Source organism: Oncorhynchus nerka, linkage group LG19 (genome assembly GCF_034236695.1).
Source record: "Oncorhynchus nerka isolate Pitt River linkage group LG19, Oner_Uvic_2.0, whole genome shotgun sequence".
NCBI lineage: Eukaryota > Metazoa > Chordata > Actinopteri > Salmoniformes > Salmonidae > Oncorhynchus > Oncorhynchus nerka.
In genome coordinates, this window is record NC_088414.1 from 11,372,112 (window position 1) to 11,385,354 (window position 13,243).

Consider the following 13,243-nt stretch of genomic DNA (forward strand, 5'->3'; position numbering starts at 1 on the left):
TAATTTAGGCTAAAGCAGAGTCTTCCAGTGTATTTATATGTCTAAAAAACTTGACAGGACAAGTTTATGAAACACCAATACCTTTGTGTACCCAGTGATAAAGTATTAGAAATAGTTCTTGACCTTAGTTTTACCTTTCACCACAAGTCAAATGGATAAGTAACTAAACGGAGAGAGAGAGCGCGAGAGACAGAGAGAGAGACAGACAGAGAGACAGACAGAGAGACAGACAGAGAGACAGAGAGAGAGACAGAGAGAGAGAGAGAGAGACAGAGAGACAGAGAGGAGAATGTGGCCAAAGCGGAGGAACAGAAACAGGAGTCACACAAACCACACAGAGACGTGTTTAAAAGTAAAGAGCCTGTATATTTACTTGAGTTTGACTGCAAAATACCATTTAATTCATCGCCCGTGCGGGAAAATACATGTTTACTTCCGTCGGCTAAGAAGTACAGACGTTTGCTCCCTTCCTTTAGTGAGAAACATGTTGTCTTCAAGTGGCGACAAAGGCCTGCTTCTGCCGCTTGGAGCCTTGTCGCGCCCAAACCTTCCCCTCAGAAACACGTCCATGTCTGGATTAGGAGGCCTTAGCGACACACACTCTCTGAGTGCACTACCCAAGGCCATGCGGTTAGCAGTTGTATAAAGTTCATTGAAAAGAACAGAATCCAACATAGAGCATTATAGCCAGACCATCCAGGGACCCTAACTTTAGATACAGAAGGACATTAATTGAGATGTAAAGTCATAATTCTTTCACAAAGCATTAAAATTCTATAGTTAAAAAGTGGGTTTTACATGGAGTAGACCTATTGTTAATTGAATAGAATTTACACAACATTCTCAGAATCCCACTCGAAACCAACATGCTATGAAAATGTGTGGGGTACATTTGAGGTGCATGTAAATGCCAGATTTGAGCAGTACAGGCAAATCATTCTAATATCGAAGACAAAGAAAAGGAACACAGTAGCTCTGATGAGTTAGGTGAACGGGATATAGCATCAGGCTGTTGGTTAGTCTATAACCCATTGTGGGGCTCCGCCCTCTTGTAGTCTACTGACCTCAGTCAGTATTGTATTGTATTGCAACCTGGCAAAATGGAACAAATGTGACTTTCAAAGTCAGAAGTTAGGCTTCTAGGTGGGTCTCCCGTAATATTGTCTGACGGGAGGAGAGGCAGCAGTTCAGCCATTTCTCTGTCTATACACTGACTCTGCAGCCTGAGATTAGATCTTCCAGAACCCTGATTGAGCCCTATTCCCGGATTAACACACACCTTCAATGGAGATTCTCCATTTAGCCAGCATTTTTAGTCCAGGGGAAGGCTTGGTCTGGGTGTCAAAGCAACCCTTCCTAAAGAACGTGTTATCAGGCTAACATAACACCGTTGGCAGGTCGAGAAGGTTTAAACTAAACATTTCCCTGAATGTTCGAGATGGATAGAAAATATGTCCACCTGCACACAGCTACATAATAACCCCCACTGTGAAGAAAAACAAGGTTTGATCTAGATTTGAACAATGTTGTCATTATTTTTTAAATAGAACTATAGGCATCCGTAATGTCACAGACGTTTTAAAAAATATTCGTACAATTATTTTATAGAATTAGGTAAGGAATATACTTTTTCTCAAAACCAGGAGACTATAAAGAGGAGACCACTGGTATGTGCAGCAAAGCATCAACTTCTCATCTTATTATATGGCTTTAGGAGTTCTGTCTGTCTAAACTCACACCCCTTCCTCCCCGTGGCTTTGCCTCGCCGGCTGCTAAAACAGGCAAGGCTCTCTCACACACTCTCACACACACACTCTCACACACTCTCTCTCTCTCTCTCTCACACACTCTCACACACTCTCACACACACTCTCACACACTCTCTCTCTCTCTCTCTCACACACACACACACACACACGCGCACGCGCACACACACACTGGCTCAATCTCAATTGACTAAACGAAGCATTTCTTATACAATGCAAACTGTATTGTATATCTGGATGAGTAACACCGTACTGTATACGACCCAGATTATATTGGTCAGCATATGGCTCTTAAAAAGTATTTTGACTGAATTGAACTACGATTCCTACGCTTCTTCACTTCAAGTGAGATATTCTAGTTGTCCAGGGTTCCAGCCGTAGAATTTGAATATTAGAATGACTTCTTATTCTATTTGTTCCAGCTCTGTGCAACCTGTTGCATAATGGCTTCCTCCCTGTCTCTTTCTCCCTCTGTCGCTCTCTTCTTTTCTGTCTTTCTCTTTCACTTCCATCTGCCCCCCCTTCATCTCTCTCTTTCTTCCTGCCTTTGTCACTCTGTCCCGTTCTCTCTCTTTCTCTGCCTACCCTCCCTCGTTATACACATGAATACGTTGAACCTGCAACATGCACGAGTTGTAGTGAACACTCGCACTATCTGTCTGCTAGTCAGCCAGCTGCAGACTGGGCCTAGGTAGTACATGGCACACACACACACACACACACCAGTGTGCACACACTCACAGACGTAGACACTCATCCACACACACACACAAATCCACCGTGACGTGTCCACTCCTCAGTGCCTGTCCTTGTGTCTCCTAGTATATTACTGAACTCACCAGTAGCTTGGCCATACAGAGTACCAGACATCTTCAACCTTTTCTTAGTTAGTTTACATAGTGTACATATTCATTGACTTATTCCCTCCCTCACAAACACACAACGCAAGAAATTGCAGCCCCCCCCCCCCCTCCCACACAGACTCCCACCACTCCATATCAACCCTCACTCCTTGCATGTCACTGCCGTCTCAAGTAACTCCCTATGTCCCATGCGGTGTCACTACTTTTGGCCAAAGGTAGCGCACTACATGGGCAATAGAGCGCCATTTGAGACACAGTTTATGTCTCTATTATAACCCCCCCCACACACACACACACACACTCCTGTATATAATGTCCCTGTTATAGTGTAACACTCTCACTCTGCACAAGAAGAATATAGGCCAAATCTGAAATCACACCCTATTCTCTATAAAGTGCATTACTTTTTGGCAAGAGCACTATGTAGGGAATAGGGTGCCGTTTTGGACACAGGATTAATAATAGTCAGGGTAACACTAAAGGTAACTCTACACAAGCCCCCCCCAGTGAATCATCAGGGGTGGGCCTTATCATGTAGCCCAGCCTTCTGATAGGCGCATGCGTTTGACGGACGGGCTGTGGCGTTCCTCCTGATTGGACATCGGGCGCAGCAGGAAGTTGTCGTTTCCGCGGTGATCCTCGCGGTCGCTGCCGTCGTATGAGCTCCCACAGCTGGATAGGCTGTCGCCAGGAGACCGCCCTGCCTCGGCTGGGCCTTGATTTGTTAGGTAGCCCTGGGACACGGCCCCCATCCCTCCGCTGACAAATCCGATGCCTCGATCTCTGGGCGGGGAGGCGGGCTCTGACTTGATGTGAAGGTTCTGATGGACATTCTGGAGGTTGAGGTTGGAGTTCTGACAAAGGTTTCTGGTGGAGGAGAGGAGCGGTAGTGGTTAGAAAGAGGGAGAGGAACTACCCAAGCACAAGCACACACAGAGGAAAAGACACACAAAGACACACAGACACAAACACACACTCACCCCATGTGTCCTAATGCTGAGTGCTGCATGTTCTGTAGCTGTTGTTGCTGCCAGCCTGTTACTGATCCCAGGTGAACTGATCCAGAGCCGTTCCCTCCGAAGCCTGACAGAGAGCTCAGGTCACCCAGAGAGTACTCTACACAGGGGGAACGGAGAGAAAGGTTGCAAACCTTGTGGGCAAATCCTTCCTAGTGTACATGTCCTTCCTATTCCTAATGCGGTGCAGTGATTTTGAGAGGAGGAAGAGGAGGAGGGGAGAAGAAGAGGATTGCATACCTGTGCCATAGGAGGTGGAGAGGGCAGAGGGGTACCCTCCCATACCCTGCCCGGGCAGAGTAGGTGTTGCTATGGAGACCACAGGAGTAGCCAAAGACTGGGCAGACTGGGAGTGGTTTATTCTCTGGTTCTGGAAGAAAACAACAAACATTAACACACTTATGTGGATCTCCATTTCCTTCTAGACATACAAACAGATATTCAGTGTAACTTTCTACATGTTGTCCATTAGTGATGTCACACCACTCACCAGCATCATGTCAAAATCCTCACACTGGCAGCGTTGAAAAGCAATACAACTCATATTAGTGTTTGAGTGTACGGTGTGGGCTAGAGTGTGAGGAGCAGGTAAGTGTTTTGACATCTGTCTGGGGGGGGGGGGGGGGGGACGAAAGAGAGAGAGAGAGAGAGAGCTGGAGAGATGGAGAAAGAGGAGATCACTCACGACTGAGGGCATGTTGTTTTTGTTGCCAGGGGGCAGCAGCGTGCGGAGGTCTGGCTTGCGGTTACCACTCAGGGTCATGGAGGTCATCAGGGGCGGAGTCTTGGCCTGCATGCCTTTGGCCACACATCCCGGAGACAGCAGCCCCGGAGAGTGACGGTGGTTACCATAGCTACCATTACCTAGGAGACGGACAGAGGAGAATAGTGTCCGTTTTTCTTGTTTTACCCAAGTTGCATAAACCATCACACTGAAAAATGTGGGTGCATCGCGATAGTTAACTCACCAGTGTTAGAGACGGCGTTCGACAGCTCCGAGACCATCATCCCTCCTGCGTTTCCAGCGCTGGGGGTTCGGTGTGTGTGTTGGGGTCCAGGCGACATGCTGTTCCTCTGCAGCCCGGGGTGTGTGTGCGAGAGGGGCGGCAGATTGTGGTTTCCTAAGGAACCCCCCGCCCCAGGTTGAGAGTAGAGTAGTCCGCTGTTATTTTGGCCCTGGATGGAGCCAATCATGTCGTAGTTAGAGGGGGGGAGAGCCTGCTGGACAGAGACAAAGAGGTGACAGGGTTAGCAAGGCAAATGGAGAAGTGGTAGGAGTGGACACACACACACACAATTCCAGTTAGCACTTACACAGAGTCTCTGTCTGCTGATCATGAGGTCGATGTCGTCGTTGATCTTGCGGTATTTATCCTCTGACTCGGGGCTCTGACCAGCAGAGTCGTCTGCCTCGATGTCGGGACTGTCAAAGCCATTTAGACCCTTCTTTCGCAGAGTCTGAGAGAGAGAGAGAGACATAGAGAGAGACAGAGAGAGAGAGAGAGAGAGAGAGAGAGAGAGACAGAGACATAGAGAGAGAGAGAGAGAGACAGAGACATAGAGAGAGAGAGAGACAGAGACAGAGAGACAGAGACATAGAGAGAGAGAGACAGAGAGACAGAGAGACAGAGAGAGAGAGAGAGACAGAGACAGAGACAGAGAGAGAGAGAGAGACAGAGAGAGAGAGAGAGAGTACAAATGTTAATGATACTCAGCAAATGGCTTGAGAGTCTATTAATGCCACTGTTACAAAAAAAGAGAGTCAGTGATTAAACCACAACAGCTACTCTAGAGCTCTGAAGTGTTGCAGTCCCCTTGACTGCCACCAAGAGGCGCTATAACACATGCAGATAAATAGTCTCATTGAACTACAGTGTGATCGGAGAAGAGAGGGAGAGTAGACAAAGTGAGAGGAAAAAGGTACAGGAAACAGAGGGAGAGGGGCTGAAAGAGGAGGGGTGGTAGACAGTGATTTGGAGAGATGAGAGGAGAAAATGGGGGGGGTAATGGAAAGAACAGGCCTCTCTTATCACTGCTGATAATGTTCATGGAGCTGGGATGCTTTTTCCCAGTGTGTGTGTGTGTGTGTGTGTGTGCAGTTTGTCTCAACTTTGTCGTATCTCAGCACGTTACGGCCTAACACTGGCCTATCACTAGACCAAAAAAGCTATCACACACACAACACACATTTTGTGGCAGGCCCAACACCGTATTGCCCAGTCATGCCCACCTGTCACTGGCCAACACGGGGAGGGGGAGTGACTAAGCCCAGCTTCAGCCAACCACAGCTCTGTGCGCGAGGAATGGCCGTAGATGGCTATTTTTTGCCTCTATGGCAGCCAGAGCACCCCTCGACCCCAGTCCCCACCCCCCACACTCCCCGTCCCTCTCACCCCCACTGTCCCTTCTCTCAGTCTCTCTCATGCCCATTCCCTGCCCCCCACCCCTCACTTCCCTTCTGTTACTCACTCCCCCATACCTCTCTCGCCTCCCCACCCTACAATCACACACTATGCCCATGACTGATGAAATAACACATCAGCCAGACAAAATTGACATGACAGTGAACGTGAAAAGAGAAAAGAAATACTCTGTATTTCAGAACGCATGACTCTCCATACTGTAGGGCTCGACACAGCCCTGGCACACACAGGCCCGTAATGTGTAACCTTGAGAGCAGCGTGTGTGCGTGGTGAGAGAGGTGCATATTTGTGTTCCGTGTGCGTGCCTGCGCGTGTATGTGCGTGCCTGCGCGTGTATGTGCGTGTGTGAGAGGTGAATGCGGTAGGTGGTTGAGTGCACAGCTGACTATAGGTGCTCAGGGGGGACAGCTGAGAGAGAAGAGGAGGGAGAGAAAAGAGAAAGAGAGAGGAGAGAGGAGAGAGAGAGAGGAGAGAAGTAAAACAGAGCGAACAGAGAGAGAGAGAGCGAGAGCGAGCGAGAGAGAGAGAGAGAGAGAGAGAGAGAGAGAGAGATCGCTGAACACCCTACCTCCATTCCAACCCACCCTAAACTCATTCCCTGTCAAACTAAAAGGAGAAATCAGTATTTTCTCTGGTAGGCACAACCTACCTGGCATTGCTACCAAAAAAAACAACCTCAAGTCAAAACCATTACAGCACCTCAATCTCTCCCTCTGTGTTTTTTCCCTCTACTCCCTGTTGTTCTTTCTCCCCTATGGGTGGTCTGGTCTCCCAACCACTTCCATATCAATTATGGCATGTGCCATAATTACAAGGGCACAGAGTGCAAGGCAGCTCTTCGTGTGCCAGGGAACATGACGTGCAACTCTCACAACATCTCACCTCTCCTAACCCAACAGGAGGACATTTCGACCGCACTCGCGCACACACATGCAGTCACACTCAACACACTCAACACTCAACACGAAGATTTTAACCCACTTAAAGGTCCAATGCAGCTGGGTTTAAAAAAAAAAATCTCAATATAAAATCATTTCTGGGTCACAACTTCCTCTGATTACTTGATATCAAAATGGTCAAAAAAGCAAAGACCAATTTATAGGGAAAGAATTTTGCTATGACTGCCAGGGAGTGGTCTGGGGAGGGGGAAACCGAAGACCAACTGTTCGTGGTAGAGAGGTCAGGACTTCTCCTTCTTATTGTTCTATCAACATCACAATATGGCGCAGAGCGGTTGTGAATGTGAACTATTTGTTTGTAATATCATCACCTCTCAAAGGCCATAGTCAGAACTACACATTTCCCATCATTCCATGAAAAAAACGTTGCTCGATCATCAGAGTTATACAGCAAGTAACTGATCGTGTCATTTCAGACACGCGAGGGCGGCCTGATGACATCTCTCACTATGACATCTCTCACTTTGACATCTCTCACTCTGACATCTCTCACTCTGACATCTCTCACTCTGACATCTCTCACTATGACATCTCTCACTATGACATCTCTCACTATGACATCTCTCACTATGACATCTCTCACTATTGGCTAGCTGATGATTTATTTTACCAGGTAAGTTGACTTAGAACACGTTCTCATTTACAGCAATGACCTGGGGAATAGTTACAGGGGAGAGGAGCGGGGATGAATAAATCCATTATAAACTGGGGGTTATTAGGTGACCGTGATGGTATGAGGGCCAGATTGGGAATTTAGCCAGGACACCGGGGTTAACACCCCTACTCTTACGATAAGTGCCAAGGGATCTTTAGTGACCACAGAGAGTCAGGACACCCGTTTAACGTCCCATCCGAAAGACGGCACCCTACACAGGGCAATGTCCCCAATCCCTGCCCTGGGGCATTCGGATATTTATTTTTTTAGACCTGAGGAAAGAGTGCCTCCTACTGGCCCTCCAACACCACTTCCAGCAGCATCTCGTCTCCCATCTAGGGAGCGACCAGGACCAACCATGCTTAGCTTCAGAAGCAAGCCAGCAGTGGGATGCAGGGTGGTATGCTGCTGACCGTAGCGGTGATGACAGGAGTCTGACCGGCAACTTTACCAGGGCGAGGACTTGCCGATGTCAAGCGCTTTCCAAAAGCCTCGTCTCTGACGAAGCTAAATGACACACGTTGTTTGCTTAGCTAGCTAGCTAGTTATATGTCAAAGTGATAGGCTACCCTCACGTGTCTGAAATGACATGATCAATGGATGTGCACTGATCATGTAAAGAATGCAGTGAATGGTTGTATAACTCCGATGGTAGAGTTAAAGGTGGAATAATCGGAAACGCGCAGTTCTGAATAGGATGTTTAATGAAGAGGTGATGATGTTAAAACCAAATACTTATAGCTTTTATTTTGAAAACAGCGCTTATTTGTCAATGGTTTTAGCCGAGCTGGTGGTCTCCTTGCCCCTCAGCAGCCAAATCAAACGCTCGGCACCGTATTGTGGAGTTTCATTGATAAACGACCTGCCCGTCACCGGGCAGGCCACAACTCCATCCCACCAAAACAGCTCTTACAATAAAAGAGCATCATGGTCATTTTCACAGGATTATTACAACTTCACAGTGTGGAGATAAATATAAGACGCGGGGAAATCGAGTTTTTGACTGCACTGGTTTTCACCTTCATTGTAAAAGCCCTAGTTATTTTGTTGCGTTGACAAAGTTATTCATGAAGATGATCCTTTATTTCACAGTGATTCATTTGCGTCTGTCCCCTCAGTTTAAGGTCAACCCTTTTACGTGAACTGAAGTCTCGTATTAATATGGTGAAACGATTCATTTAAAAAAAATGTAAAAAATATTAAATCTAAAGAAACATTTGAACATCTAATAAATAGTCAAATCATAATGTTAAAAGCAGGTGAGCTGGTTTGACTCTTTTTTTGTCATTTTCTGTTGTTTTGTGTTGGAAAACACTTCAACCCTCTTACTCATAGATAGACAGGCAAAAAAATCTTTTGACAATTAAATTTTTTAAATTTTATTGTGAAGCTTCCATTCAATTGCACCTCCCTGTCAATTGCACACAACAAACACAATTTAAGATGAAGTGGTCAACCCTGTTATGGTCAACCCTGTTACAGTCAACCCTGTTACTTTATTTGGCACATAATAGGTCCTTACTGTAGTTATTATAATTTTTTATATAAACTCTTGAGCTGGGAAAACGTGTTTTTTTATGAAGTTGGACATGTGCTATTTATGACAGAATGTTAAAATGAGATGAAATCTAAAGTTTTTTTGACCAAGTTACACGACCCCTCTATTTCTCCTCATGTCTGCCAGCCCGCCAAGACACACACACACACATACAACACACACACACATACGCACATCCCAGAGAGGCTATTCTTAGCAGCAGCGGGCTATTTTTAGCCTGCTGCTGGTTTCCAGGCATTTAACAGGAAGGAATTGACTACACAAAGAGAGCTGGAGTAACCACTGGGACTGTGTGTGTGTTTTGTGTGTTCTTTTTGACAAGCCTCACTGAGAGCTTCAGCTGTTTTCAATCTGCGACACACACCACAGAATGGAGCGAAATAGAGTTAGTAGAAAAGGGGGTGAGGAATGCAGAAGTTCTCCGTTATTTATAGCCATGATCCTGATCCACGAGCAACAAATCCACACACACACACACACACACCTCCCCCTCATTATTGGGGAAAGAAACTCGGACAAAGGAGACTCTATTCTGCTCCATTCCTGTCAGGCAGATAGTTCTACGGCTCACAAGGTTTCACAGCTAGGTCATGAGTTTTTTCACCAATACAAAGCACAGGAGCTGTGTGAGATGCTGAGAAATGTACCCGTATGTTGTTATAGTATATTGAAAGTCACTACCAATTTATGGACAGGACACACTCCAGTAAAAAGACTGAGTCGGGGTCATTTCTGCTTGGCTTTGGTCTTTTCTGTCTCGAGATTGTCGCGCTCTGCGTCTGTGGTTGTGAGCCGCGTGGACAGCAGCATATTTGGAGGTGAAAACATTTAAGAGCACCGACAACAGACACACACACACAGAGCACACAACTCAAAGCACAGGAATGCACTGGCATGCATGTGCATGAAGTCACAGTGGCTCTATCAACTCTGTGGTAAGAGAGCTGGAGGGGAAACCAGTTAGAATGAACTAACCAAACACACTGGCTGAGAGAGAGGGAGGGACGGGGACAGAAAAGGTCAAGGAAGAGGGGGGACAGAAAAGGTCAAGGAAGAGGGGGGAGAAATCGAGAGGCTGATAGGTAGACGGAACACAAACAATCTGGAAGGGAATAAATTGGCATAGAGGGTAAGGGAGAAAGGAGGAGAAGGGGCCGAGGGAGCGATAGAGAGGCTTGAAAGTGAGAGAGGAGAGAGAGAAGGAAAGGGAACTGGGACAGAAAGAGGAGGGAAATATCCATCCTCATTTATTTGTCCCCCAGGGAGATAGACTACAGACTAGAGGTGACCAGGTCAGCCAGGAAGAGAGGGAGGGGGAGGAAAGAGAGGAGGGATGGGGAGAAGAGATGAAGGGAGAGGAGAGTTGACGCTTGGTGAGAGGGATTAGAAGGAGCATATTGAGATTACAGTAATTGAGTGTGATGGGATTACGGTAGATTACAGTAGATTAACAGTAGATGATAGGCTGCTCCTGTCGGGGCTGGCAGACTAACCATGAGGTGGCCTCGTGGAGGACAGGTGAAGAGGGAGACCTGACCCACCTTCACACCACGTTACAACATCAGCTATCAGGCAAAACACCACGTTATACAACACTGACATGTCGACACATAACCTCCAGACCGGGCTCAAATATTTGAGCTGTTCTTGGTTGATTTAGTTTGCCCGGTGTACAATGGAACACATGGGAGAGTCCCAAAACTGAGCTGCATATCCCCCCCCCCCCCCCCCCAGCTTTCTGCAGTGCTAGAAGTCCCCATTCCCACACATTTAACATCCCCACCCCCTTCTGCACTCTACCAAAACTCTACCAAGCTCGGTTTTCCCACTACTCCCAATGGGAGGCTCGTGGCCTGTGTGGGAACGCACATCTTTCACTGATCTCTCTGTTCTCTCTCTCTCCTTCTCCCCCTCTTTAACAGGATCCTATATAAGACCACACCAACTCTCCTCCAAGCCGGCGCAGATTCCTGCCAACGTTCCAGAGCCGGAATCCAACACACCTGTCCTGTGAGCTCTGATCCCTAAAACCTCCCTAACCTCTGTCACATGGACCATGGTCCGCTGGGTGGCCCTGAAGAGGGTTGAATGGGGATGTTGGGCGTGTGTGTGTGAGGGGACACCTTGTTCCTTAACGTCGTTAAGTAACTCCAGGCTGGCCGACTCAGACCTGCACACGTTAGCCTCCCTGAGCCGTGGGCCATGAGCCCAACACACACACACACACACACACACACACACACACACACACACACACACACACCTGAGTACCGAATGTCACAAAATACCATCAGACTAGCTGAATTCCACTGTTAATTCAACAAACTGAACATGTACTTATAATCAGATATCTCATCTGCTATTAGACCTGGGAAACCATGTTCGTGAATCAGTCTGCAAATAAACTGTGTGGGACCCACCTCCACGATGTCAGAGTTGGTCCTGCTCTCGTGAGGCTCGTTGTACTCGGTGTACTTGAGCAGCACCTTGTCCATGTCGGTGCTGGCGTACTGGAACAGCTTGTTGGTGCTGTTGAAGATGATGAGGGCGATCTCACAGTCACACAGCACGCTCAGCTCGTACGCCTTCTTCATCAGGCCAAACTTCCTCTTGGTGAACGTCACCTGGAGATGGAGAACGAGCGGGAGAAGGGAAAGATGGATAGAAAGGTAGGGGGGGGAGGGGGATAGAAAGGTAGGGAGGGGGGGATAGAAAGGTAGGGAGGGGGAGGGGGAGGGAGATAGAAAGGTAGGGGGGTAGAAAGGTAGGGAGGGGAGGGGAGGGAGATAGAAAGGTAGGGAGGGGGAGGGGGATAGAAAGGTAGGGAGGGGAGGGGGATAGAAAGGAGAGAGGTAGAGATAGATAGAAAGGTAGGGAGGGGGAGGGGGATAGAAAGGTAGGGAGGGGGAGGGGAGGGGGATAGAAAGGTGGGGAGGGGGAGGGGGATAGAAAGGTAGGGAGGGGGAGGGGGATAGAAAGGAGAGAGGTAGAGATAGATAGAAAGGTAGGGAGGGGGAGGGGGATAGAAAGGTAGGGAGGGGGAGGGGGATAGAAAGGTAGGGAGGGGGAGGGGGATAGAAAGGTAGGGAGGGGGAGGGGGATAGAAAGGGAGAGAGGTAGAGATAGATAGAAAGGTAGGGAGGGGAGGGGGATAGAAAGGTAGGGAGGGGAGGGGGATAGAAAGGTAGGGAGGGGGAGGGGGATAGAAAGGTAGGGAGGGGGAGGGGAGGGGGATAGAAAGGTGGGGAGGGGGAGGGGGGATAGAAAGGTAGGGAGGGGGAGGGGGATAGAAAGGGAGAGAGGTAGAGATAGATAGAAAGGTAGGGAGGGGGAGGGGGATAGAAAGGTAGGGAGGGGGAGGGGGATAGAAAGGTAGGGAGGGGGAGGGGGATAGAAAGGTAGGGAGGGGGAGGGGGATAGAAAGGTAGGGAGGGGGGAGGGGGATAGAAAGGTAGGGAGGGGGAGGGGGATAGAAAGGTAGGGAGGGGGAGGGAGATAGAAAGGTAGGGAGGGGGAGAAAGGGGAGGGAGATAGAAAGGAAAAGGGAGAGGAAGTGATAGAAAGGAAAAGGGAGAGGAAGAGATAGAAAGGAAAAGGGAGAGGAAGAGATAGAAATGAAAAGGGAGAGATAGAAAGGAAAAGGGAGAGATAGAAAGGAAAAGGGAGAGGGAGAGATAGAAAGGAAAAGGGAGAGGGAGAGATAGAAAGGAAAGGGAGAGGGAGAGATAGAAAGGAAAGGGAGAGGGGGAGATAGAAAGGAAAAGGGAGAAACAGAAAGGAAAAGGGAGAAACAGAAAGGAAAAGGGAGAGACAGAAAGGAAAAGGGAGAGATAGAAAGGAAAAGGGAGAGGGAGAGATAGAAAGGAAAAGGGAGAGATAGAAAGGAAAAGGGAGAGATAGAAAGGAAAAGGGAGAGATAGAAAGGAAAAGGGAGAGATAGAAAGGAAAAGGGAGAGGGAGAGATAGAAAGGAAAAGGGAGAGATAGAAAGGAAAAGGGAGAGG

At 47.9% G+C, this 13,243-nt stretch overlaps 1 protein-coding gene across 2 annotated transcripts in view; it reads right to left on the reverse strand.

The window, feature by feature from the left end:
• Nucleotides 1–345: 345 nt before the first annotated feature.
• Nucleotides 346–13,243, reverse strand: part of LOC115101038 (myocyte-specific enhancer factor 2C-like) — a 32,488-nt gene continuing 19,590 nt past the window's right edge. Inside the window, exons 4-10 of one of the 2 annotated variants that reach the window (XM_029620201.2) lie at nt 11,661–11,864; nt 4,960–5,103; nt 4,614–4,863; nt 4,331–4,509; nt 3,886–4,015; nt 3,610–3,745; nt 346–3,496 (exon numbers count right to left, since the gene is read on the reverse strand). In XM_029620201.2, coding sequence (XP_029476061.1) covers nt 3,160–3,496; nt 3,610–3,745; nt 3,886–4,015; nt 4,331–4,509; nt 4,614–4,863; nt 4,960–5,103; nt 11,661–11,864 — 1,380 coding nt within the window. In that variant the 3' untranslated portion in view covers nt 346–3,159. Of the gene's footprint in view, nt 3,497–3,609; nt 3,746–3,885; nt 4,016–4,330; nt 4,510–4,613; nt 4,867–4,959; nt 5,104–11,660; nt 11,865–13,243 lie in introns of both variants that reach the window. The other variant, XM_029620199.2, reaches the window with a different exon arrangement.